The sequence below is a fragment of the Typopeltis vanoorti genome, chromosome 26, assembly GCF_054136105.1.
Source record: "Typopeltis vanoorti isolate ZY-2024b chromosome 26, IOZ_Tvanoo_1.0, whole genome shotgun sequence".
In the NCBI taxonomy this organism is placed as follows: Eukaryota; Metazoa; Arthropoda; class Arachnida; order Uropygi; family Thelyphonidae; genus Typopeltis; species Typopeltis vanoorti.
Window position 1 is genome coordinate 8864599 of NC_143574.1, and position 27048 is coordinate 8891646.

Consider the following 27048-nt stretch of genomic DNA (forward strand, 5'->3'; position numbering starts at 1 on the left):
ATGGGTTATAAAGCCCGTCTCTTTGGTAAGTTAGGACAGATGTTTTTTATTTAATAGGATCCTATCATTCTTGTCGTTAATGAAGTTAACGACAGGAATGATAGGGAATTAGGGTTTTTTTTTCTCTCTCAAAAATTCACATACAGAAAAATCGGTCAAAGAACACGCACAGAGTACAAACAGAAAATATCAGTGGGCGGTAGATGCCAGACAGCGATGTTGTGATTACGAGCAAATAGCAAGTAATAACATTGTGTGCGTCAGTTGCGGATTAAGCCGGTAGGGGCCCCTAAAAAAAGTGTTTATATATGTATATGCTACAAAGAGAACTAAGACTTCATTATAACGAAATATTAAACACACATAATATGTGATTTAATATTTTTATTTCAAAACATTGCAATAAATTTTTCTTTATAATAAGTGCAGGTAGGCATAAAATATATATAAAAATATAAAAATTAAAATTACAACAAAATAATAAAATACAGGGTGGCTAGAAAATACGCTCAGCTGTAGAGCATGTCGCACACCAGATGCAATTTGTTGTGCACAAGAAAGGTCAACACTCTGAAAATCGTGGATGTTGTCCAGAGGACCCTGATTCTGATGAATGAAACATTATTTCCTGTGAGATCAATCACTACTTTATTAATTTCTGTGTCTCTCGCAAGTTGTTGTTTTAGTTTAATTATTATTATTATTATTATCATTGTGACGTGCCACATATCCAGCTGGAATGAGTGACGCGCCTGTCGCTTACACCGTCGAAATGTTATTATTCCATTTTATCTGCTTTTAATGGAATTATTCTTTTTTTTGTAGGTCGCATTACATTCGAAAAATTGACTAACGTGGAATACTCAGGAATCGCCTATTTCACCGTACGTAACGTGTCCGTCTACGAGTGTCTTAGCTGGTGTAGGGATGAGACAGAGTGTGTAGCTGCTGCTTTTAGTTTTCAGACTAGTGGACTCACATCCGGTCAGGAAACGATTTGTAAGTTACAGAATGAGACTCAGGCCAAAAATCCAGCAGTTATACCCCAGAGAAGTGCCAACACATATTTTTTCATCAGGCTTCATTTACGCTCAGGTAAGATTTTATTATATTTGCTATATTTTGTGTCTGTTATTATATATGATTATGGGAAAATCTGTTTTTTTTCTTCTTTCAATAACTTTCAGCATGAATTCCACATAACAGATCCCATTCACCACTTTAATCGAAAAATATTCTACACACACACACACACACACACACACACACACACACACACACACACACACACACACACACACACACACACACACACACACACACACACACACACACACACACACACACCTCTGTCCAAAAAAACCGAACGTTTCGAAAATAGAAGAAACTAGTGGCATCACCTGTTATATCTTTTTGGTGTCGAAAGCGGCAACCTTCATTAGTGTTGTGTCAACTGTTTATGACATTTGTTTCATTAGAAGCCGAGTTATAGTGTCAAGAGTGACTGTGTGTTTTGACGAACGGTCGGAAAATGAGTTTCAAACAGAGCTGCCATTGACTTTTGTGTTAAACTTCCTAAACTTTTTACCAAAACGCATCAAATGCTTCAAAAAGCATACGGTGATGAATGTTTATCTCGTACTCAAGTTTACGAGTGGTTTAAGAGATTTCAAAGTGGTCGTGAGACGCTTGAGGACGACGAAAAGCTGGGCCGTCCAAAAACTGGACTGAGCGAAGTTAACATCCCAAAAGTGCGTGATTTCATCAGAGAAAACCAGAAATCGTCCGTGCGATTGATTGAAGATGAATTGGGATTCCAAAATCAACTGTGCACAACATTTTGACTGAGTTTAGGCCTTCATAAATTGAATTCGCGATTTGTTCCCCACAAGTTGACCGATGACCAAAAAATGTATCGAATTGAACACTGCAAGGACCGCATTAAAACCGCTCGTAAGGACTCAAACTTCCTTGAAACGATCGTTACTGGTGAAGAAACGTGGTGTTTTGAGAATGAGCCGGAAACAAAGCTCCAGAGTGCTCAGTGGAGACATCAGAAGAGGGATATCCGAAAAAAAGTCGCTTGGAAAAGTCAAAAGTAAAGACAATGCTGATTTGTTTCTACGATTCCGAGGACATTATCCACAAAGAATTCGTTCCGCCTGGCCAAATGGTCAATGGTGAGTTTTATCTTGAAGTTTTGATGCGTTTGATAGCGAGAATTCGTCGCTTACGGCATGAATATCGAGACGACCGACCGTTCGTGAAAACACAGACACTCATGGCATTATAACTCGGCTTCTATCGAAACAAATGTCATAAACAGTTGATACAACACAAATGAAGGTTGCCGCTTTCGACAACAGAAAGGTACAACAGGTGGCGTCACTAGTTTCTTTTATTTTAGAAAAGTTCGGTTTCTTTTTGGACAGAATTGTATATATATATATATATATATATATACAGAAAAAATTGTTGTTTATGACACCTATCAAGAGAAAAAAAAATTAAAGGCTACGAAGTTAACATGTTATCACTTCTAATTATTATTATTATATTTATTATTGTTGTACGAGTATACCAGCAGTTTCCGTTAACCAATTCTTTCTTTTCAATATTTAGAAAACGTGTGCAGTCGCCTGTGGGCGTTTGAGAGAGTCCCCAACAGAAGTCTTAGAGGTCTGGAGAACGCTATCATTTTCACATCGAACAAAGAAGCGTGTTTGACCTCTTGTCTTAACGAGGTTCGATTTGTATGCCGTTCTGCTGAGTTCAACTACATCAGTCTAGAATGTCGACTCAGCGAGTTTGATCGACGGTTTCCTGGTGTGTATTCGAATATTGCTGAATCACAGGGAGCAGACTACTTCGAAAATTCTTGCCTACAGCGTAAGAATTATGTACTCTAATTTCTATTTTGATTTTAGGAATGATTTTTTTTTAAGTACGTTAATCACTTTTGTGGTTATCAACTTTATAAATTTAATTGTCATGTAGTTCAGATTAAAATCTAAATGATCATATTTTTCTTTTAGAAAATGTATAAAATTTTAGAAAATGTACATAACACGCTTTTGAAACTATAATGGTCGCTGTTGATAATTTTAATGTTGATTATTTTGAGCCTTGGCTATTATTAACGGGTAGACACCTTTCTGTAAAGAGTTACAGCCTCTGATTCCAAGGTAAGGCCGCTGCATACATAGCAAACATCACCGCATACAATGCCATTCAACTTATATAGTGGAGAGCTTGTGATTGAGAAGTTTACCATTGGAAAACTGTACTAGTGTGGACACGTGTATGTGTGTGAATATTCTAGTAAGTTTTCCAACTTTTGTGAGTAGGATATCGTATTTTAAATTTATTTTTAAAATCATATTTTGAATTTATTTTAAAGCAAATAGAACGGCATGTGTGTGCACCCTCTGTCCAAAAAAAAACCGAACTTTTCGAAAATAGAAGAAACTAGTGGCGCCATCTGTCGTATCTTTTTGTTGTCGAAAGCGGCAACCTTCGTTAGTGTTGTGTCAACCGTTTATGACATTTGTTTCACTAGAAGCCGAGTTATAGTGCCAAGAGTGACAGTGTTTTTGAGGAACGGTCGCTCGTCACGATATTCATGCCGTACGCGACGAATTCTCGCTATCAATCGCTTCAAAACTTCGAGATAAAATTCACCATTGACCGTTTGGCAAGGCAGAGCGAATTCTTTGTTCTGCCTTGCCAAGGGACATCCGAAAAAAAGTCCTTTGGAATCGTAAAAACAAATTAGCATTGTCTTTACTTTTGACTTCTCCAAGCGACTTTTTTTCGGATGCCACTCTTCTGGTGGTCTCCACTCGGCACTCTGGCGCTTTGTTTTGGGCTCATACTCAAAACACCACGTTTCGTCACCAGTAACGATCGTTTCAAGAAATCTTGAGTCTTTATGAGCAGTTTTAATGAAGTCCTTGCAGTGTTCAATTTGATACATTTTTTGGTCTTCGGTCAACTTGTGGGGACCAAATCGCGAATTCAATTTACGAAGGTCCAAACTCTCGGTCAAAATGTTGTGCACAGTTGATTTTGGACTCCCCAATTCATCTTCAATCAATCTCACGGACGATTTCGGGTTTTCCTTGATGAAATCACGCACTTTTTTGGATGTTAACTTCGCTCAGTCCAGTTTTTGGACGGTCCAGCTTTTCGTTGTCCTCAAGCGTCTCACAACCACTTTGAAATCGCTTAAACCACTCGTAAACTTGAGTACGAGATAAACATTCATCACCGTATGTTTTTTGAAGCATTTGATGCGTTTTATGCGGTAAAAAAGTTTAACACAAAAGTCGATCGCAGTTCTCTGTTTGAAACTCATTTTCCGACCGTTCGTCAAACACACCGTCACTCTTGGCACTCTAACTCGGCTTCTAATGAAACAAATGTCACAAACAGTTGACAACAGACTAATGAAGGTTACCGCTTTCGACAACAAAAGGATACAACAGGTGGCACCACTAGTTTCTTCTATTTTCGAAAAGTGCGGTTTCGTTTTGGACAGAGGGTGTATATAATTTAAAAGCTCTTTAATTTGAAAATATTTTGTCTTGTTTTTATGTCCGTTGTATTCTTTTAATTTATTGATATTTATTTTCATCTTCCCCACAATATGTAGCTGGTCAGTTGTGCCGGGGAAAGACGACTTACGGATATGCTCAACTAGGGCTTCCTCAGACACAAGTTGTCAGTTTTGTTGACAACAGTTACTATTTAGATAAGCAGATAATAGTAAGTACTTTAGCTTATGTTTTTCTTTCGATCTACTAAAAGTTATTTTTACGTATTCTTGATTTAACTTTATAGTTGTTGGTTTGTTTGTTTCTTTGGGAGTAATCGAGGTTTGATTATTAGTGAAGTCTTTTGGAAATAATGAAAAATTTTAAAATAATACATAATTCGTGATAGTTTAGGAATAGGCTTTTACTCCTGCTAGTAAACAGTAGTACAATATCACCAACGGTTTACAAAAAAGGTTACGATGTGTTGGTCATTATTATTATTATTTTTTATTATGTGCATAATTTACTGTCCAGTCTGCATTATTACTAGAAAATTTTAGAAATCCCATCTTCACAATTTTTAATTTGCGATAAATTAAAGATAGACGAAACCCTTTGGTAGGAAAGACCTGGACTCGATTCCCGTCAGCGAGGAACCTTTATCTGGTCACTTTCGACCAAAGGTGAGTTAGTCTGTGTCATCATACGGAGGTTTTTTCACCCGGAAACTCGGGTTTTTCGTCCCTCAGAACAAGCAAACCGAACCCGTGAACACACGGATTACAGTCATGAATACGTCCCAGCCATATTCCGGTCCTGAGCCCAGATAAAATTGGGGAGTTGGGGAAAGCAGTGGTGAACTACCCTGTAAAATTCTTACCAGGAATACTTTGTGGGCAATGCCTACAAATATTTACCATATTTAATAGTCAAATTTTAAAATGAATATTTATTTTACCAGTTTATGACGTCATGCATCAAGAGTACAAAGAACTTTTTTTTATTTTATTTTAGCATGTGGAGTCCGAGAGTCAGCGATTTGTAATCTAACCGCATGCAAGCTTAGGCTGGTGGAAGGTTTGAGGACTAGAGTCATGTTCGATCCTATACTGATCGAACATAAAACGACATGGTGATTTCGAGAGAACTCAAAGCCACCAAATTAACAGGAAGCGAATCAGTCCTGGACGGAAAAGGACAAATCGGCCAGAGAACACACGCAGTTAACAGATGATAATACTATGTAGATGGTGTAGTGCAGAGATGGACTGTGTAGAGCGGATAGTGAATTGGATTCTGTTGAGTGGCCACCCGCGATGACTCCTCGGATCCTATGAAGGTCATAATAACAATAAACCTATGTTATCTTCGTTTCCAAACCATACCTCCACCGCAAAAGACTTCGCTGTACCCGAAAGTCTGTTCAGGACTATTTTTATTGTTGCTCTGATTCATGGAATTGGTACGCTAAGAACAGCAACAACCTATTATGCTTTTTATATCTGTAGCGAATGCAGGAAACTGATGGTGGATAATATATACACAATATATATGCATTAATAATACTTCTTTAACCCAACCATCCGCATGAGATCGGTTAACTCACCTTTAATTGAAAAAGCCAATTTAAAGATTCCTGTCTTTTTTATATTATTATTTATTATTTTATTTTTAGACAATATTATTTTTATTGTCCATCGCATTATCTCTCGCAGGTGACCTCGCGAGATGAATGTGTGCAGCAGTGTAACACCGAATCCGAGTTTATTTGTCGCTCGATCCTGTTCCAACCTGATTCAAGGAACAGAAAATCCATCTGTAAGTTGTATCACCTTGATCACGTGACGTTTCCCGAAGGTGCTAAAACATTTAGTACTGGGAGCAGCAGTGATGCCAATGGCGTTTATTTAGAGATGTCCTGTGGGAGTAAGTATTAGATTTAATTCTAATTCTGGGCAATCAAAATAGTTTTAACATGGAGTGGACTAATGATATTTATTATAATTATATCATTAATAATATTTGTCAATGCTTTGTTTTAAATTTTTCTGTAAATTTTGCGTAAATATTAGAAATCCGCATATTACACATGCATGAGTTTGTCATGCATCAATATCTTGAATGCTGAACTTCTCAGGTTCAATGATAAAGAAGATTCGTAGAGAGATAGATCTCAATATACAATGTGAGGTTAAATTATTGATAAGTAATCCAGTTGTCATATAAACAGTAGTTTTCCGGGTATGTTTTGATTGGCTATTCACTCGCTTACCTTAGTATCGCAGATAGCGCTATATTACCTCATATGTTACCACACAAAACAGACGAAATTTTGTTTGTTTGGGGAGCTTTTATGTATGTTATGATTATTATGAACATAATTCTCGTGACACACACACACACACACACACACACACACACACACACACACACACACACACACACACACACACACACACACACACACACACACACACACACACACACACACACACACACACACACACACACACACACAGTAATCTTAATAATAGTAACAACCAACAAGAGTGCGTACCCAAATCAAACGATTTGGGACATTCAAAAACTTTGAATCAATAAAACATTTATTGATTCAAACTTTTCGTGATGCATCAGGAACAATTTATTGGTGGTCTCCAAACGTAGAGTTGGATTGATAGTATTCTAATACTCGTACCATGAGTAAGTATAAAAGATTTATTAACATACATAAATTTACAATTTTAAATCAGTTCATATTATTGGAGTATTGTAAAGAATGGAGAGAAGGTGGATTCTTAGTTCAGAACTCATCGCTCAACTTAATGTTTTTTTGTCTTTTTTTTATCACAATGAAGACCACATTAGGATTGTCGAAGAACTTTCAAATATAAAGAGACGCATTTGATATGAGTAACATTTTCAGAGTATTCTTTTTTTGTTATTTTAAGTAATTCATGTTTCACTTTTATTAGACGAGTCTAACAGAAAACCGATAACTAAACCAACAACAGGTATCGGAACAGCCACCGCAACTCCATTAGCTTCTCAACCTCGGAATCCAGCTTGTGATACTTATGGTGTGTGCTACGATGGTAAGTAATTCTTTTTATTTAGTAAATTATATGGTGGTGTTTTCGTTTATCAATAACTCAATTCTTATTCTTTACAATGATTTGAATCAAATATGGCTCTGTGTTGTAGTCAGTGATTACTGAAATTATTAAAAACATTTAGTTTTTCTTCCAATATTATCTTCCAAAATATTATCCAAAATTTCTTCTAATTTTTATTTTTGAAATAGATAATATTAATGGCCTTCATTTTCTCTGCAATTTTAAAACTTTCATTTCAATTTTTATTTCTGGTACATTTTTATATCTATACGTTCATCTTGATTTAAACTTTTTTTGTTTATTTTAGAGTTAATTACATAGATAATGGAGTGTAATGTATAAAACCGCTTATAGACATCACTGAAACAAGAATAATAACAAAAAAAAAAAACATTTTTTCATGTCAAACGCGACCATCTTGAAACATTCCCATTGAGATGGCGTGTGTTTCGTTTTGATTTGGTTTCTTAAAAATTTTATCCGAATTCCTGCAGTTGAGTATTAATGGTGGCACCCTTATAACAGCTGTTAATATATTGCACGCTTTGCTTTATTGGGCAGATGATACGCTGTTTGATTATGGAAGGGTTATTTTGTCTTCGATAATTTTTATCAGTTCAATCAGCTTAAAATATGTAACCTCTTCTATCAGCAAAGATTTTTATCCTCTCTTCGTTGATGCTCTGTTTTCGTAATCAATTTCATGTCTTATAAATCTCCAATTTTCATTCCAAAATTGTTAGGAGATTTATAAGAATTGTTAGGTTTGGTTTGGATCTATTCGAATCCTATCAAGGACGCGAAGAAAACCTTTGTAGGACTTTTCAACTTAAGGTAAGTTAACCGATCTAAACAAAGGTGACAACATTTTTTCTCCTGGAAACACACCTAATTAACAGACAATACAATAATGTATGACTTTAGGCCTCATGATTTGATCCTAATTCAAAATAAAGTCCTCCGTAGGACAGTTGAAGAATGTCTTTGTCGCAAAGGTTAGGAACCTTTAAAATAAGAACATTTAAAAATGAAGATGAAGGGAAAAAACTACAAACAAATCCTAGAACTCTCTATACAGATTTAACAGTATAACATTAATTAATAATAATAAAATCTGAGTAATGATACGAAAAAGATTTTTACCCTCAAAAATGTGCATTAATTTGCATATCACACGTAAAAGAGGTTCAACTTTTATTAAAATTTCAAACTTTCTTATATAATTTTAATTTTACGGCTTATTTTTATTACTAAAGAACGATACCTTTTTAATTTATTTTTTTTAAAGCATGAATTGTTTTATAAAAACTAAAATTCAACAATTCACTTTCATGAGTGTAGCTTTATTTAATATAGAGTATTAAATACGATATTGTGAAGTTTTGGTCTGATGTGTGATGCATGTTATCGCCTAGTGTCAATTCGATGTACTGATGCGTCGATCGTCGTATTCGTAAGGACTAATAAACCTTTCCATGGCCGAATTTATGCTTTGGGTCGCAGTGAGACATGCCACGCCAATGTCCTCAATACTCAACAGTTTCGTCTGGATCTTTCTCTGGGAGGACAAGATTGTAATACTCAAACCCTGGTTAGTATTTAGTAATTTCTTATTTACAGTCAAAGTGTTTTTAACATATTCTAATGAATAGAAGCTTTCGTTTAAAATTAATTTTATCAAGAGAAATCAACAGGTGGAGCCACACGAAATAAACATGTTTACTTAAAAATCGTGGTTTCGCGCAGATAGTTACAGTACATATCGAAAAATCTATAAATGTAATATACATTTTTAAATAATATTTGAGGGGTAAGAAACAGTATTATAACGGTTTGGATTTCTGATCCCGTAACCAACCAGTACGGATTAAAATTAAAAATTTATAATTAGCGATTAAAATTTAATTATTTGAATTGTCAGAAATTTAAACCACTGATATTCTTTGTTCTTTCATATTTAAAAAAACAATTTTCTTTATGTAAAAAATGGCACACAATCCAGATGGAAAGGTTTACAAAGAAACAGTACTGATTAACTAGTATAACTAATATTTAAACGAATATAACTTCATACTTCATCCTGCAATTGAGCTTGTGATAATGTAAATTTTTATTTGATTTTTAGGGAGGTATATACTCGAACACTGTTGTTCTCCAGCACCACAACGTCGTTCTTACACGAGCTGACAAAGTGTACAACGTACGATGTACTTACGAAGTAGCTTCGCGAAACGTGTCCTTTGGTATGATGCCCGTCAGGTAAGCCCGAGGAGAATACCATTAAAGTATCTGCAGTCCTTGTCTTAAGCTTCAGCTTGTTGTGTCTTCAATACGTCAATGCAATCTATCCATCGTTTTGATGATCTACCAACTGGTCTTTTCTTATTTGTATTCCAGTTATCTTGCCAGCGTAATCTACAGTCCGTAAACACTATATAACAGAGGTTCCCAACTTTCTCACTTGAGGCGCTCTTAGCGACTCAGTAATATTTTACGAAGTATTTGTGTTTTATAGTAGTATAAAACCCAAATATTGGCAACGATCGTTAGACGTATTTCTTAGTATCTCTTCTTGATCTGTCCTTTACATCAGTAGGAATTCGTGTGCCTATGGGCAAGAGATAAGTTTCTGTATCTCTTTAGTAGTCGAGTAGATGTACTCGTATTTTAATCCTTGATTTAAATTTTGTTCAAGTCGCTGTTATATTGTGTACAATTAATACGCTTTAAACGCTAAGGGAACGAATAATGCAGGCAGATTTAAAAATGGGAAATTGGACGAGTCTTCTTTGTGCTTATTGTTCCACAGAAAATTCTAGTTGAGAAAGAGTAAACGAATTTTTCGAGTGTCGATAGACAAAGAAGATGACATAAAAAAAAGCAATCCCTTGTTGAATAGGAAATAAATCCCAGACGTATAGAAAGGTTTAGGGAAAACGACGAGGAGTGGGTGTTAAATTGCTATTTAGAACACGGACTCGTCTTAATGGTACTCTGTACAACATACACAGGAACACAATCGAGAAGAAAAATCTTATTGATTGTGTTATTGCTGATATTGATGTAAAGAAATCATGATAGAGTCTCGACTGGTAATTCAGCATGGGTTCCTTGGTGAATGTATAACAAAACGTAGAGGAAAACTTATGTAAAAACTAGCTAAGCAAAAGGACTTGGCAAAGAATATAGCAAATGACCATCTAAAGGGGCGGGGGAAATGTTTTGAAGTGGTATTACACCTGATATTCAAATAGGAGACATTCAGCTTATTTCGTAATTCTATGTAAATAATATTATCCTTTGAAATAAATTTGCTGCACGTCTTTAGCCAAATTAAATAATTAGTTTGACAAAATTGTATGAAAATCTGAGATCAACACGACTTATGAAAAATATACACGAAATGGTCAGTTTAACATTAACTCCAAATTGCAACAACGTAAAATAGGTTAAACGTTCTAGGCACGATTTTTAGCTGCCAGTTAAACATGGAAATAGGCATGGTAGGAAGTCACCAGAATAAATTTGTATAGACGAGAGCCAAAACACGAAGCTAGTAGTATATACAGGATAGTATGCGCTTTTAACATATAGATTTGAGAGTTGTGTTTGAAATAAAACAGTTGATTGAAGACGGAAGCCCCTAAATATGAAAGCTATGATGGAAACTTGGAAGAAGAGGTTCACTCAGAACCATATTAAAAATGAAGATGCCAGGAAAGATTTTGACATTATTAATATTCAAGAGTACGGACAGCAATATTAACTGTTTGGACCAAAGTATGGACTTTATCAACTTGGTTATCGAGGTCATTTTAAGTTTTCCTTTTATCACTGCTTGGAATGTTTTCTTTAGAGAATTAACAGATTCTATTTTCAAAGCAAATAACAATTGAAATTATATTCCATGTTGTTTGTTTGTCTATAGAGACCCGGATGCTATGCAAGTTACTGGATCTCCTGAGGCACCACTTCCAAAAATTATTATTCTTGGAGCTGATAACAGGGAAGCTGCGACAGTTAGAATTGGTGACAAGCTTACTTTTCGCATTGAGATTCCTAAAAACAGTAAGATGTTTATATTTTACAAATTATTCACATTTAGCTGAGAAAATGAAATCATTTGTTGATCATTGTATTTAGCGAAGGGATCGGAAAGGAGAATACAGCTATTACCAACTTGTGTGCCCTTAACCCTAATATTATTGCTGAAATAGTGTGAGTTCTAGTCGTTTCTTGTTTTTTCGCAATTAAGCTTATCTATTGGAGAAATGACTATTAGAAAGTTGTGATGATGTTGATTATCTTATGACCAGCTCTTGCTTAACAGTCATCCCTTGCTTAACGCGACGAAATTAATTGCGGCAATCCCTTGATATACGCGGCAAGAGTTTTGATTTTGATCGCGCCTTTAACCCTGCGGAGCTCGCAGCTGATCTGACAGACACATGTAAAATGTTTAATATAAATATTCTTACACAATTCAGTGTATAGCTTGGAGATCATGAGTAGCTGTGCATTCATATGTTAAGAGTGATATTCGCACTGTTTTTTGCTGTCAGTTTAGTTTAACACATGTTAAGTAAAGGTTTGTGATATTTGACAGTAAATTGTATCTGAAAGATATACCTCGACCTCCAATGGCAGTATATGATTTAGTTGTTTTTTCTTTGTTCAGTAATTTCTAGACTAACTGAAAATAAATAAACCATTATGTATTACTGAAATAGAGAGCCAAAAGCTTATTTATCATACATGTCTTCTAGGAGATGTGCTTTACATTATGGAAAATACTAAGGAAAGTGATCTGGAGCTTACTCCACCTTTACTACGAGTTGTCCATTGGGTTGCTTATGTTTGCCTCCACCGAAACTTTTAGTTTCTATATATTCGGCACGAAACTCTTGTAGTTTCTATATTCGGCTATGAAATAATGCTGGATTCAATATCCACTTAATTTGCACCATCTTGTATTATATTTGCAGTGTTTTTTCTTTATGTTTTATTGCTTGTTTGTGTTTGCAGAGGTCTGGAGAGTCATTTTGCTTGTTATCGTAGAATTTATGCCGATAAGAAAAAACTAAAACTGTTCAAACGACTCTTGATAACTTATTTTGATAAAAATTGCCGTAACTAATGTAGGAACAAGTATTTATTAAACATTTATTTTACATTCATTTTTTATCTTTCCTAAAAGAGTACCACATGAAACGAATTATTAATACAGTAATTGATCATGGACGAATTGTAATTTTTACCATTGATTATTAGATTTGATTAACGCGATTTTGATATACGTGGTAACATCTAGGGATTAATTAACCCGCGTTAATCGAGGGATAGCTGTATATGGAATATGTCTGAAAGATGCACGCGTTGGACAAAAACACCCCGAACACTGGAAGTTTAATACAACTTATAAAAGAAATTGAGATAATTAACTGCTTGACCTCTGACCATATTGACTGCTGACCATATATATATATATATATATATATATATATCACAGATGTATTGTATGGTATCGATCGATTGTATGGTGATATATATATATATATATCACAGAGAAGATGGGGAGCCTTATGAGGGGATGGTGCAGAACATTAGTAGAGTGGAAGTGAATGTAGCCCATAAAGAGGATGAAGAATGGAAAATCGGCGGGTCGTGACAGGATCCCAGTGGAGGCATGGAAGGCACTTGGGGAAGAGGGAATTGACCTGCTGTAATGGACCTGTTAATAAAAGTTTGTCAACAGGAAAATATACCCAAGCAATGGAGGGAAAGTACTCTTGTTCCCATCTATAAGAGTAAAGGGGATGCACAAGACTGTAAGAATTACAGAGGAATAAAGTTGATGCCCCACACAATGAAAATCCTGGAGAGGGTTCTTGATGGAAGACTGAGGAAGGAGGTGGAGATTGCAAAGGAGCAATTTGGCTTCATGCCTGGTCGATCGACGGCTGATGATGGAAAAGTTTCGAGAGAAGCAACAGGTACATCTGGTATTTATTGATCTGGAGAAAGCATATGATAGAGTGCCAAGGCAAGAAGTGTGGAGGTGTCTGAGGGAGAAGGTACCAGAGAAATATGTCAGGCTGGTTCAGGGGATGTACAGAAATGTGAAGACAAGAGTTAGGACCTGCCTGGGAGAGACAGAAAGTTTTCCAGTGACAGTTGACTTGCATCAAGGGTCAGCATTAAGTCCGTTCCTGTTTAATATTGTGATGGAGGTGGTGACGGAGGAAGTGAGAGAAGACGCGCTTTGGACTATGTTGTATGCAGATGACATCTTGCTGTATGTGCAGAATCAAGAGAAGAAGTGGCCGCCAAACTGGAAAATTAGAGGAAAGTACTGGAAGAGAGGTATAAGCAGAAGTAAGACCGAGTATATGTGTTGCAAAGTGGATGGCAGCCAGGAGCTGGAAGGAAATGTCATCAAGAAGGTCAGTGACTTTAGATACTTAGGTTCAACAATGAAAGAGGATGGCGAGGCTGAGAAGGAAGTGGGATGCAGGATGGAGGAACTGGAGAGAGAGATGGTTGGAGTGCTATGCGATAAGAGGGTGTCGATCAATCTAAAAGGCAAAATCTACAGGACAGTAATGAGACCAACTATGACGCATGCTGTGGAAACTGTGGCCGTGAGGAAAAATAACATCAGCAGGATGGAGGTACCGGAGATGAGAATGCTTAGGTGAATGTGCGGTGTGACCAGAAAGGATCGACTGAGAAATGACTACGGAAGGGGAACGGTGAAAGTTACGAACTTAGGAGCAAAGATACAGGAGGCAAAGTTGAGATGGTTTGATCATGTGATGAGGAGGGAGGAAGAGTATGTGGGAAGAAAGGTCATGCAGATGGATGTGCAGGGGAGGAGGAAGCGCGGACGGCCAAAGAAGAGATGGAGGGAGGTGATGGAGAGGACTTGCGGATGAAGAACTTGGATGTGTCTACAGCCCAAGACAGGAGATTGTGGAGGAGAATTTTTTTGTTATTGGTGTGTAAGAAACCTTTTTTTTCAAATGAATTTTCTGAACTTTCCATGTATGAATCATTATATTTATTCTCGACATCATTGCTTTCCTCTTCCTCCACGGGGTTAAACAACTGTCATGGTAACGGCAGTGCTCACATAAAAAAAAAGAAGAAAACATCAGATCATAACCTCACTTTCTTCTTCAATGAACTTTTTGTACTCGATGAACACAAATTTTTAAAAGCAGCTATTTTATGAATTGTCAGCGCGGATAATTTTATTCCATTATATTAATAGTGAGCTATTTATTATACCACAGCTCCCTATGGAATTTTTGCCCGAAGCTGCGTAGCAATGGCAAAGGACGCACGAAGTGTATTTCAAGTGATTGACGAGAAAGGGTAAGTATTTTGTAATTGTTAATAATTAGTTCTAAAGTGTTCTGAGAATAAAACGAGAACAAGATGTTAACAACATATTTGTGTATGTCATCATACCCCAAAGATGTATTTAATATTATAGCAGTGGTAGTAATATTGTGTTCTGCTAACCGGAGAATAGGGTGGTACGCCGATATTTGCCTATCACCCTATTCTCCAGTTGGCAGTAAAAACGAAGGGCGCCACTATCGTCCTCCTTCCATGCACGTGTTTGTCCTTGTTATCGAGATCATTTCATTCTCAGTATTTGCTGAGTGCGTGATTTTAAAGTGCCTTTGAGGATGGTGTGGTTCTTTAAATCGGATTAGTAAGATTAGCAAAACAGGTATTTGATGCCACGATGATCCACAGGTAGACCAAAATCGCAGTAGACGATTTGAGAATACGCACTATGCATTGCATACGACCTATGTGGCCGCTAATTCATAAGTAGTATAGAAATAGAAGACACGACACAACATAAATAAAAAAATGAATTTTAATTAGGAAAATTTTCGCAACGTGATTCTTGTTTAGTCTCAACGCTGGAATGAGTCTTCATCAAGGCCGTACTTACGCATAGGAGCATGAAGCTCTAGTTGAAGGTCCCCGAAAAATTAGGGCCAATTGAAGGGCTCCAAATAATGAGGAAGGAACCCCAGAGCATTCTAGTGCGTGAGGCCCCACCCACCTCGAGAAAAGTGTAGGTACCGCCCAGTTTATCATCATAAAAATTCAGATTTCCTCAATTATGGACCATACTTTGAATAGCGTAAAAAGTGCACTAGATCAGCGTTTCTCAACACGCGTAACATTCTGTAAAGGGAAAAAAAGATTTGTATTTTTTTTTTAATTTATGCAAAAAATATTAAAAATTTCACTGCTCTAAACATAAATAATTATCTGTTTCATCTTTTTTTTATTATTATTTTTTAACAATCTAGAGTTTACAAAGCATGTGTTGATTTTCAAATATTTCCTTCGTTGAACTTCCAAACAGGTAGTTAAATTTCTCGGAAAGATTAAAATTTAATGTCTTGCGTTGTTTTCTGTTTTTTTTTCTCCTGAAAAGCTCTTACAAGTATATAAAGGGATCATCTTTTCATTCACTATACACTGCTGCTTTACGAGAAGAAAGAATCTGCTATCCTCGTATGTTCTATACGAGGATAGCAGATTCGAGGGAAGCACCTACTCTACAACTGTTAACTACAGTTGTAGAGTAGGTGCAACTGTTAACTACATTTCCTTCCAACTACTAACTGCGCTCAAACTTGCTTAACATTTTGCGAGCCATTAGTAGCAGAGGCTCTACCAATCAACCAACTTTATGAATATTGCCATACATAAGAAATTTACACTAAATAAAGATTTTAAATGGGAATAAGCCTGCCTACATATATATATATATATATATATATATATATATATATATATATATATATATATAAATCAACTAATGCCTTTTATTCCCTAATAGGGAGTAGGCAAGGCCTTTATACCCTATCTAGCTTTTGGAGACTGAGTGGGCAGTTCAATCTCCACCGGTAGCTAATCAGAGATAGCTGGCCCATGTCTATCGCTAATTATAGCAGCCACCGATGAAGAGGCTGGCAATCAAGTGCTGCCATCTCTTGGTACCTAACCCTAACAAGATATGTCACTCTCTGAAATAATGTGGTACTACGGTCGATTTTCTTGAGTTTACGGGACGAAAAACCCGAGTTTCCAGGAGGAAAAACCTGCTTGCCTGTGCCAGAGATCGACTAACTCGGGAACCGGTCGAAGATAGGCTTAGAAAAAGTTGTTCCTCCATTCAGCGACTAGACTAGAGCTATGTTTTTTTTTTTATTATTATTAATTAGATTTCAGTATCGTTGAAAGCAACTCAACACAGAATAGTAAGTCATTAACAGAATATAGACGCGCACATTTTTACGACTGATGCGATTTTGTTTTGTTGAAAAACCAATTTTAAATACTGTACTGAATTCAGTAAAAGCTGCCTGTTGTGTGCATTATATACTTACAAACTGTTCAAGTTACAGTATTTGTCATAGCATTACGATATTTTCAGATGTTCTGTGGATCCAATGATCTTTCCTCGTTTTCGTGAGCGTGGACATGCTCTTGAAAGCAGCTATGAGGCATTTCGTTTCACAGAGTCATATGGAGTTATATTCCAGTGCAATGTCAAGTACTGTGTTGGCCCATGTAAACCGGTAAGATACTGTCCAACATTTTTGCATCTATATTTTTGTCTTCGTTGCCTAATAACGAAGTAAAATTATTTGGATCTAAATATATATATTATTATTATTTTTAAGTACATATATTGAGAATCACCGAAGCGCTTCTTCTTGGAGTGCTGTTGATTCGAATCCCTCTCACACACGAAAAGTTTCCTCAAACCACTTAATTGTGTTAGTGAAACTCCACATGGATTAACTGAAGTTTTTAATGCAATGTGTTACAGTTCATTTGGAGAGCCCTCTTCCCAGGAAATTCGTGTTTTTGCTACCTCAAACCAGCTGGAGAACACACAATTGACAAACATAATTATTATTATGATGTGACACCTCCAGAGTCCAATGACCTCATCGTAGGAGGGCACACTACTCTACTTCACTCAATGCATCTCATCCTCTCCACTACCTACTTAATTCTCCAACTACTACACTAACACCATCAACGCCATCATAAAAAAAAAAACAGTATTTTTTTTGTCCCCCCCCCATCCCACAAAACAGACAACTCAGCTGTAGAATACGTGAGATTAACTGATACAAATACGCTTATGGGCTTTCAGCAATGAATATTGGAACTCAGTGAGCAATTGTATTTATTTACAATGGCAAATATAGGATCTTAACAAGCAGTGAAAAGTTGGGGGGTTGGAGGCATTTTGATGCACACAGTGTTTATATAAATCATTTCAAGAAACATCTACATAATACTAAAACACTTACAGGGTGTTCGGGATAAATTTGACATATTTATAATTAATTATATTTTTCCGTAAGTTACATGTATTAACACACACTTCTCTTCATTTAAATGTTTGGACCCTTCTTCATTCATATACAAGATGTCAGAAAGGATGGATAGCTGGAAACCACCTGAATCATGGAAGAGAATAACTTGTATCATGATGATTCGTGCCCGCCATCAAAATAAGGATATTACGACTGCTGCCCAATGCTCCCTGAATACAGTAAAAACAATCAGGCATGAACTAGAGACTTGCAATGGTGACTACGAGGATGTAGCAAGAAGAAAGATCCCTAGCAGACGATCTGATTGCGTTCGTACAGCAGAATTCCTCGCAAATCTGCAGGAACAGGTGTTGAAGAACCCTGGCATTGGAATTCGGGCTTTGTTCGTGGAGTTGCTAACTGTAGTCAAGCCCTGGATAACAAGGGTAGCCAATGGTAGGCCGTATGTATGGCAGCAGGATTCGGCCCCTTGCCACACCTCTGGGAAAAGTCAAAAATGGTTGTCTGAAAATTTCTACGACTTCACCGGTCCAAATGTTTGGCCTCCAAACTCCCCAGACCTTAACCCCATGGATTATTTTGTATGGGGCGCAGTTGAAAAAGACACCAATCGCACTTCCAGTAATACAAAAGCCCAGTTAATGGATAAAATTAAAACAGTTTTTGCGGCCCTTCCCAGGGAGACTGTAGCATCAGCTTGTTCAAGGTTCCGAAGCAGAATTGAAGCTGTGATCGATGCTAATGGTGGTTATTTTGAGTAAATCTTGTTGATAGTATTGTAATTAACTCTGCCTGTAATGTTTTTTTGTCAATTCATTAAATTTAATAGATACAAAGAAGATTTTCTTTTTCCTTACGAAACTGTCAAATTTATCCCGAACACCCTGTATAGCTCATTGGTAAGGACAAGTGAATAAAACACCTGAACACACAGGAGTATCGGAATTGGCAACATTGGTAATAACTTTGAACGTACCAATACTGTTGGTAGATTCAAGACGGAATAACTATAAAATAAAAGAAGTTATTATTCAATGTATAAACGAAGAGGAAAGCAATTATTATAATGTGACACCTCCAGGTAGTCCAAAGACTCATCGAAGAGTCTTCCAACTACTAACCGCGCTCAACATTGCTTAACTTTTTGCGTGAGCTGTTAGTAGCAGAGGCCCTACCAATCGACCAACATTTGCTGGAATTAAGCTAACACTTCATCTTAATATTTCATTTACTGGTTAAAACAAGAGTACAATTTGGAGAAGGATTAGATACGTTTTGGTTTTTTTTTAAAAATCGGGCTAGAAATAAGTGCTCCATGAATTACAGAGTACATAGCAAATGTTTCAACCAACAGATAATGACATTTGGATTTGGTTTTAACGCTTTTGGCAAATAGATGATTAATATTTGCTGCTTCAAATGAAAAAAACTGAGAAAGTGGGATACATGGTGGATCGAGGTTATCGTTCAAGAGCGGTGATACTCAGTGAATGAATTTGGTGTATTTATGCTCAAGAATTCAGAATTTACATTTTTTTTTTCTAGTACCCGAAAATTGAACTGATTTAGTGGACCTCATTCAATACCTATCAGGTCAATAAGAATGTCTTATATTTTTAGAAAACGTGATTTTATTGAAAATTTATGCTGTCTTCTCAGATATTAGCAACAAGTGAATAAAATTAGTCGAAAAATATTGTACCTGATACAGTACCTTTCGACTAGCATAAAATGAACATGCTGGAAATATTTCATGCATTTTGCATCTGATTATCTTTAGGAGTTGTCAATCTTAGAAAATCACAATTTCTCATATTGGCCACATAACTGTAGGTTCGGTTCTAGTTGCTAACTAGAGGGACTTTTGCTTGGCCTTTCTTCTGCTGAAGCGTCGAATTAGCTAATCTGCTGTATGTTAACTATTGATCCCCCCCCCCCATCCCTCGAACAACCCAAGAAATTCGTTTTCTGTATGCTCACATCCTATTTTCTGCTATTAATCAGTATTTCCGAGTTTGCCAAGCTGACTTTGGGAAAAAAAGTTTTTGTTCACAAAGATATTTCCTCCTTAGCAAACAAGAAAAATAAATGTTTATTTTCTCAAATTTGGTTACTTTAACCAAGTTACCAATTATGCATTATTTTACATTAGTAAATCACCCTACATCCGTAGCAAAGCAGAAAAAAAATAGCCAGGTCCTTAAAAAAGTACAACCTCCACAGTGTTTAAGCCCCACTGTAAACTTACTACCCTTATCTGTTCCACCAACGATCGGTAGGAGTATATATAGAGTACTCTGTTCCTGCAGGCTGGCTTACTTCGGACAGACAGGCAGATCAGCGATCATCCGTTTATAACACAAATCATACATCTGCAATCACGACTATGGTCAATCTGGCCTTGTAGACCATGTTTCAGATACAACTCACAGGATCTCCTGGAGAAAACCACCATAGTAAATTCAAAGAAACTATTTTTAGAATCTGCAGCAGCACTCAGAAATCAACCCAATTTAAATAAAGATGCATAAAACTTCCCAAAATTTGGATGATTAGAGATCCCATGTTACATCCTAAGTCACCTACAAACGCCCATAGAGGTGCACACCACCTAGATAGAACTTTTAGAGTCACGTATTGTATTAGTGTGTTATAAAAGTTATTTGCAATCCCTGAAGATGTCTCGGTGACTGAGACGAAATATTGGAGCCATTAAAATTAGTTTTAATCCTTTCCCAGTGCTGAAAATATTTCCATTAAACCTCCATGATGTAGGAGTCTTCATAAGTTTAATCACAATTATATGAAAAGATATAATCGTGACATCCATACAGAGAGAAACCAGCCTCTAGACCATGATGTGACTTTGGCCATGCTCCCACATACTACTCTCTCCCTCTCCAAGCACAACAACCTAGCAGTGTGTGGCAGTAGTATTATGCACCAGTTGCCCGAGAAGCCTCCTGACTCATTACTGACAGGTTTGGGCCCATGCATTAACTGGCAGCTAGCCTGGGACACCACCATTTTAACTGATTTACTTGAAATGGAGGCGGTTCTGGATCTTTAAGTGTTTGTTGTGGTCTTGATGGGCGTTACTCACACTGCACAGAGAAGGGGGGTGGGGTCAAAAGATCTCTGCTCTGAGACCAAACATGGCATTTGCCGCTTCAGACCTCTAATAAGCTGGTTAGTGGTATTTCACTGAGTGATGAACATCTACCACCTCATGTAGCATTTCCTCCAACTAGGAAGGTATCTCTAGTTGGAGGAATGGATAAACAGGATACATGCTCATTATATGTGCAGACAAATATGGATGGTTCAAATGACTGGTCAAGATTGCGATATTTGTTACTGGAGAGCACTTTTAAATAATTTGAATAATGAATTAGCATTTATGAGATGGTATGAAATACTTTAGTTGCAATTTGTTCGATATTTTATCACAAATTGATGCTTTCTCTTCCTAATTAGGAAGAGAAAAAACTACTTATTTTTCTCCCAACTCACAAAATTCATTCACTAAAGTATTTATGATTGATTATTGCACTGTCCATTTTAGGTGATTTGCAACCATAACTCAGAGAAAGCAGAGTCTTGGGGTAGACGGAAAAGATCGCAGCGTACTGAAAAAGATGCAAATGAGATGACTCTTAGTAAAGAAATTCTAGTTTTGGACCTTCAGAATGAGATGGCACATACCATGGGTGAATCTTCCTCAGCAAATGGTAAGAAAATGCATTTATTCTTATGATTTCTTGGCTTTGTCTTCCCCCCACAGTACTGTCCTCAAATCACTTTCTTCTCAAGTGAGTGTATATGGCTCTTACTCAGCAGTGTTTCATAATTCTTCTTTTCTGGTGTAAATGCTTCATGATACAAGACTCATTAAAGCATCTTCAGGAGCATACAGGACTTAAGAACATTAGTGTTCTATGTAGTTAATTCTTTCCTAGAACAGCCATGAACAATCTGTTCAAATTATAGAAGCTGTGGAGAGTATAATTTGAACTTTGTGCTTAAAAGACAACTTCATTAACTTTCTGAACTATATACCATCACTCTCGAGGACTAGAATATTCAAATTCATTATAAAGAAATGACCTATTTTTCTTCCAACTCATTAAGCATTAAAAAAAAAACAAAAGCTGATTAATGCTTACAGATTACATAGAATCTAAGGTATAATTACTATTCATAACATAATTCATAAACTAACAGAGAAACTCACAAAATTTAAATGACTTTCATCTCTGTATGTCCCAAGTGGCTAAACAAATCTCAACATATTGTTTTCATGTGTAGTAATTATTTAAAAATAATTACCATAAAAATAATTATATTAATTATTTTTAAATAATTATTACTACTAATACAGGGTAAGAGCTGTGCCAGCAAATAGTTCCTTCTTAATCGCTTGCCCCATATTGCAGTGCTGTGCTATCAGTCATGCAGCCTTATGTAGTATTGCATGGTAGTAATTTTAAAATAAATAATTACTACTTGCAATACTACATGAGGCTGCATGACCAATAGCACAGCACTGCAATATGGGGCAAGTGATTAAGAAGGAACTATTTGCTGACACAGCTCTTACCCTGTATTTGGTATATGGTCTTCATATACTCCATAAAAAGAAATCTAGAGAGAGAGAGATCAAATCTAGTAATCTTAAAGGGTATGAGTAGGGTCTATTCTCCCAGTCTACTCGGACATTGCTCCTTCAGGAAAGCATAACGTGATCAGATGGATGATGAAGATCAAACTTTCTTCTGTGGAATGTGAATAGCTGAATAATTTTAAAGCATACTAGGTACATTTATTGTGTTAGTGGCATTCACAAAGGTTAAGAATTGCTCAATTATAGGACATGAGGTGAGAGCATCACATATACACAGGAAACTTATTGAAAGAATGCAGAAAATCTTCCTCTGGATGACATCAAGGCCTATTGCATTGGCATGAGACAGAAGTTATGTGATTGTACGGCTCTATCCTATTTGTAGTCACTGTTTCTCTTATTCTTCCAATATAAAAAATTCAGGAGACAGTTGCTGTGATTTCAGCAAAATTTTCTCCCAAAGTGCCTCCAATGACCTTGGAAGCAATACACTTCTTGTGTTCCAAGGTATGGTGTTCTTTGTCTATCCTTCCGTGTGTAGAAGCTTAAGTGCTGTGAGGACATCATGTTGGAGGCTTAATGGATTTTTTACAACACTCAAAAAAGGATTAAAATAGAATTTAATACTTCCTATATTTCGTCCTAGTCACTAGGACATCTACGGGGATTACAAAAACAACTAATGTAACATGCAAATATCATACAATACTAAGCCCAATCACGTGGGTGACACTAAAGTCCTATCCAGGTGGAGCGCCCTCTAAGGGCGGTAGTAGGTGGCAAGGAATGTAAGGTGGGACCTCTGGTGATGAGTGTTTCTCAAATCTTCGGCAGCTTAATGCAACCGTATTTATTAAGATTTGGTTGGTCTCTGAGAGCTGCTTCTAAGAAAAGTCTCTCTTTCTTGAATTTGTTGTGGTGGAGCATGGTGGTTTTCTTCCATGATACCCTGTGGGTGGTGTCCAAAACATGGTCAGCCAAGCCTGAATGACCATAGTTGTGTTTACAGATGTAAGACTTGTGTTCCTCCAGGCAGAAAGAGAGGAGGGAGCTGATCTTTCATAGAATGGATAAGGGTAGCAAGTTTGCGGTGGGCTTATATGCTGTGCGTAGGTTGTACTTTTTTAGAATCTTTGGTATTTTTTCGGATGTGCCACGGATGTAGGGTATGGTGATGGCATTTTTAAATTCTTGTTGACGAGAAGGATGGGGAATGGGGGAAGAACTGATTATTTTTTTGATACTGTGATCGCTGTAGCCATTGGAGAGGAAAGTGCTGTGTATGTGGTTAAGCTCAGTAGTGAGGGCAGTTCCACTGGAACAAAGGTTGTAGGCTCTCTTGATAAGAGTTTTAATAATGCCATATTGTTGAGAGGGGTGGTGGTGGGAGAGTTTGTGAATATATCTGCCTGTGTGTGGGTTTTCTGTATACAGTGAAGTCAAGTGTATCATTAGGCAGGCGTGTGACTAAGGTATCTAGGAAGGGTAAACAATTGTTCTTTTCCTTTTCCATAGTAAACTGGATTCTTGGATATAGGCTACTGAGATGACCGAGGAAGGAGTCTAACATGTCTGGGCCATGACGCCAAATAGAGAACACATCATCTATATATCCTAGCCAGATAGAAGGATTGAGTGGGGCTGAGTCTATGGCTCGTTTTTCGAACTCTTCCATATAGAAATTGGCAAGGGATCCATGGCGGTTCCTCTATCTACAAGCAGATAAATGGAACCGCCATGGGTTCCCCCACCCATCTGTCAATTTTTATATGGAAGATTTCCAAAAACAAGCCATAGACTCAGCCCCACTCAAACCTTCTATCTGGCTAAGATATGTAGATGATGTGTTCTCTATTTGGCCTCATGTCCCAGACATGTTAGACTCCTTCCTCAGTCATCTCAATAGCCTACATCCAAGAATCCATTTACTATGGAAAAGAACAATTGTTTACCCTTCGTAGACAGACACACCTTAGTCATATGCCTGCCTAATGATACACTTGCCTTCACTGTATAGAGAAAACCCCCACACACAGGCAGATACATTCACAAACTCTCCCACCACCACCCCTCTCAACAATATGGCATTATTAAAACTCTTATCAAGAGAGCCCACAACCTTTGTTCCAGTGGAACTGCCCTCACTACTGAGCTTAACCAATACACAGCACTTTCCTCTCCAATGGCTACAGCGATCACAGTATCAAAAAAATAATCAGTTCTTCTCCCATTCCCCATTCTTCTCGTCAACAAGAATTTAAAAATGCCATCACCATACCATACAACCGTGGCACATCCGAAAAAATACCCAAGATTCTAAAAAAGTACAACCTACACACAAAGCATTTAAGCCCCACTGCAAACTTGCTACCCTTAATCGTTCTACGAAAGATCAGCTCCCTCCTCTCTCTGCCTGGAGTTTACAAAGTACCCTGTTCCTGTAAGCTGGCGTACTTTGGACAGACAGGCAGATCAGCATCCATCTGCCTGGAGGAACACAAGTCTTACATCTGTAAACACAACTATGGCCATTCAGGCTTGGCTGACCATGTTTTGGACACCACCCACAGGATATCATGGAAGAAAACCACCATGCTCCACCACAACAAATTCAAGAAAGAGACTTTTCTTAGAAGCAGCAGCAGCTCTCAGAAACCAACCAAATCTTAATAAATACAGTTGCATTAAGCTGCCGAAGATTTGAGAAACACTCATCACCAGAGGTCCCACCTTACATTCCATGCCACCTACTACCACCCTTAGAGGGCGGTCCACCTAGATAGGACTTTAGTGTCACCCACGTGGTTGGGCTTAGTATTGTATGATATTTGTGTGCATGTTACATTAGTTGTTTTTGTAATCCCCATAGATGTCCTAGTGACTAGGACGAAATATAGGAAGTATTAAATTCTATTTCAATCCTCTTTGAGTGTTGTAAAAAATCCATTAAGCTTCCAACATGATATCTATCCTTCATTTTCCAGGTTTTATCCCATACAATTTTTGTAGTGGTTGTTTAATAGAAGATGTAAACTGAATACAAGATTACTTTTGATTCCAATGTCTAATAAAATGTATTTGTATCACTGTGTTGATTTTTTTTTTTTTTTTTTTGGCTTGGCACTCAGACTAGAGTAGAAACTGAGATGGATTTTTAGAATTGCTGCTGATGCAGCTTGGGACAATACAATCTGTTACATAACTTACTGCTTTAATGATAGATGTTATCCTGATTGCTTTGGCATTAATTTTTGCAGGATGGGAAAATGGTATTTGTCAGCCTGGTCAATTTTCTACATCGACATCCAAGTAGAACATAGCGCAAATTACAAGAAAATGATCATGTCCATATATTTTCTCTTCAAACATCCTGCAAGAGCAGTGGAAGAATGACAAGGGAGCAACTAAGATCTATTGCAGAATACAAAAGGTATTGAGTCAGTTATTTAGAAGGGAGAGGTCATTACTGTCAAGCATATGCTCAACAATATGGCTTTGTCCATTTGTGTTGATGCTACCCCACAAGGTTGTGTCAAAAGGAAATGCACTATATTCTATAAAACATCTTTTATTAAAAATGAATACTACATATTATTTTTCATGAATTTTCCCCTTAAACTTTTATAGAATTTTTTTTATAGAATAATTTTAAATTCTAAATACTGCAAATATATTATTTAATATTTATATTATTTTATTCTATTTCAGAGACATCAAGAATGTGGGAATCGGTAACTTTTGTACAGAGCTGCCCCTCTAAGTTTACAGTTATGTCCCTCAGCATCACACTTACCGTAATTTCAGTCTTTTATCTTTGTACTGTAGTATACTGCATAGCACAGAGGCGAGCAGCTAAAGCATTTCATTACTCCACATGAAAGTTCATTCTAATATGACTATAGCTCCTACACTATGAACAGTAGAAGTTATTTTTTTATATATATATAAAAAAAAGTTAAGAAGCAAGATGCATAAGTTTTGAAGAAGCATAAGCATCCATTACTGTTCTTGATACCTACTGTATCAATACTCAGTTTGTGCAATCAGTGTTTAACATCAAGAGTCCTATACCTTTCATACGAACCTGGAAATTTTAGAAGATCTAGGGTGCCGGATGATTGCAGGTTATACTTAAAACATGTGAACCAATGAAGATTCTAGATGTCTGTGTAATGAGGTTTTTAAAGTCACAGCAGAGTGGCCAGCAAAAATTTTCCGACAGCTTAAGAAAAGGTCACGGTTTGCCTTTGAAGGAAATATTAGCATCGATATTTATTTATTTTTAAATATTTTTATAGTACAAGTTCCTAGTCACCACCTAAAATGTTGCATTTTGGATAGTTCGGAGTATTCAAATTATCTGTCTTAGAATTGAGGGA

General features: G+C 36.8%; 1 protein-coding gene across 1 annotated transcript; it reads left to right on the plus strand.

The window, feature by feature from the left end:
- Positions 1-26547, plus strand: tyn (trynity). The gene is made up of 13 exons (XM_090414839.1): positions 1-25; positions 826-1095; positions 2623-2889; positions 4655-4767; positions 6254-6464; positions 7514-7633; positions 9070-9245; positions 9780-9913; positions 11583-11722; positions 14950-15031; positions 17127-17271; positions 21611-21776; positions 26378-26547. The coding sequence occupies exons 1-13, from the start codon at positions 1-3 to the stop codon at positions 26545-26547; spliced, it is 2019 nt and encodes a 672-aa protein (XP_090270965.1).
- Positions 26548-27048: the final 501 nt, after the last annotated feature.

What these genes read in the sequence shown, in the direction of transcription:
- tyn (XM_090414839.1), top strand. Translation starts at nt 1, where the DNA reads ATGGGTTATAAAGCCCGTCTCTTTG. An exon ending in ATTTAGATAAGCAGATAATA is followed by an intron (nt 4,768 to 6,253) that starts GTAAGTACTTTA and finishes TATCTCTCGCAG; the next exon opens with GTGACCTCGCGAGATGAATG. An exon ending in TTTGGTATGATGCCCGTCAG is followed by an intron (nt 9,914 to 11,582) that starts GTAAGCCCGAGG and finishes GTTTGTCTATAG; the next exon opens with AGACCCGGATGCTATGCAAG.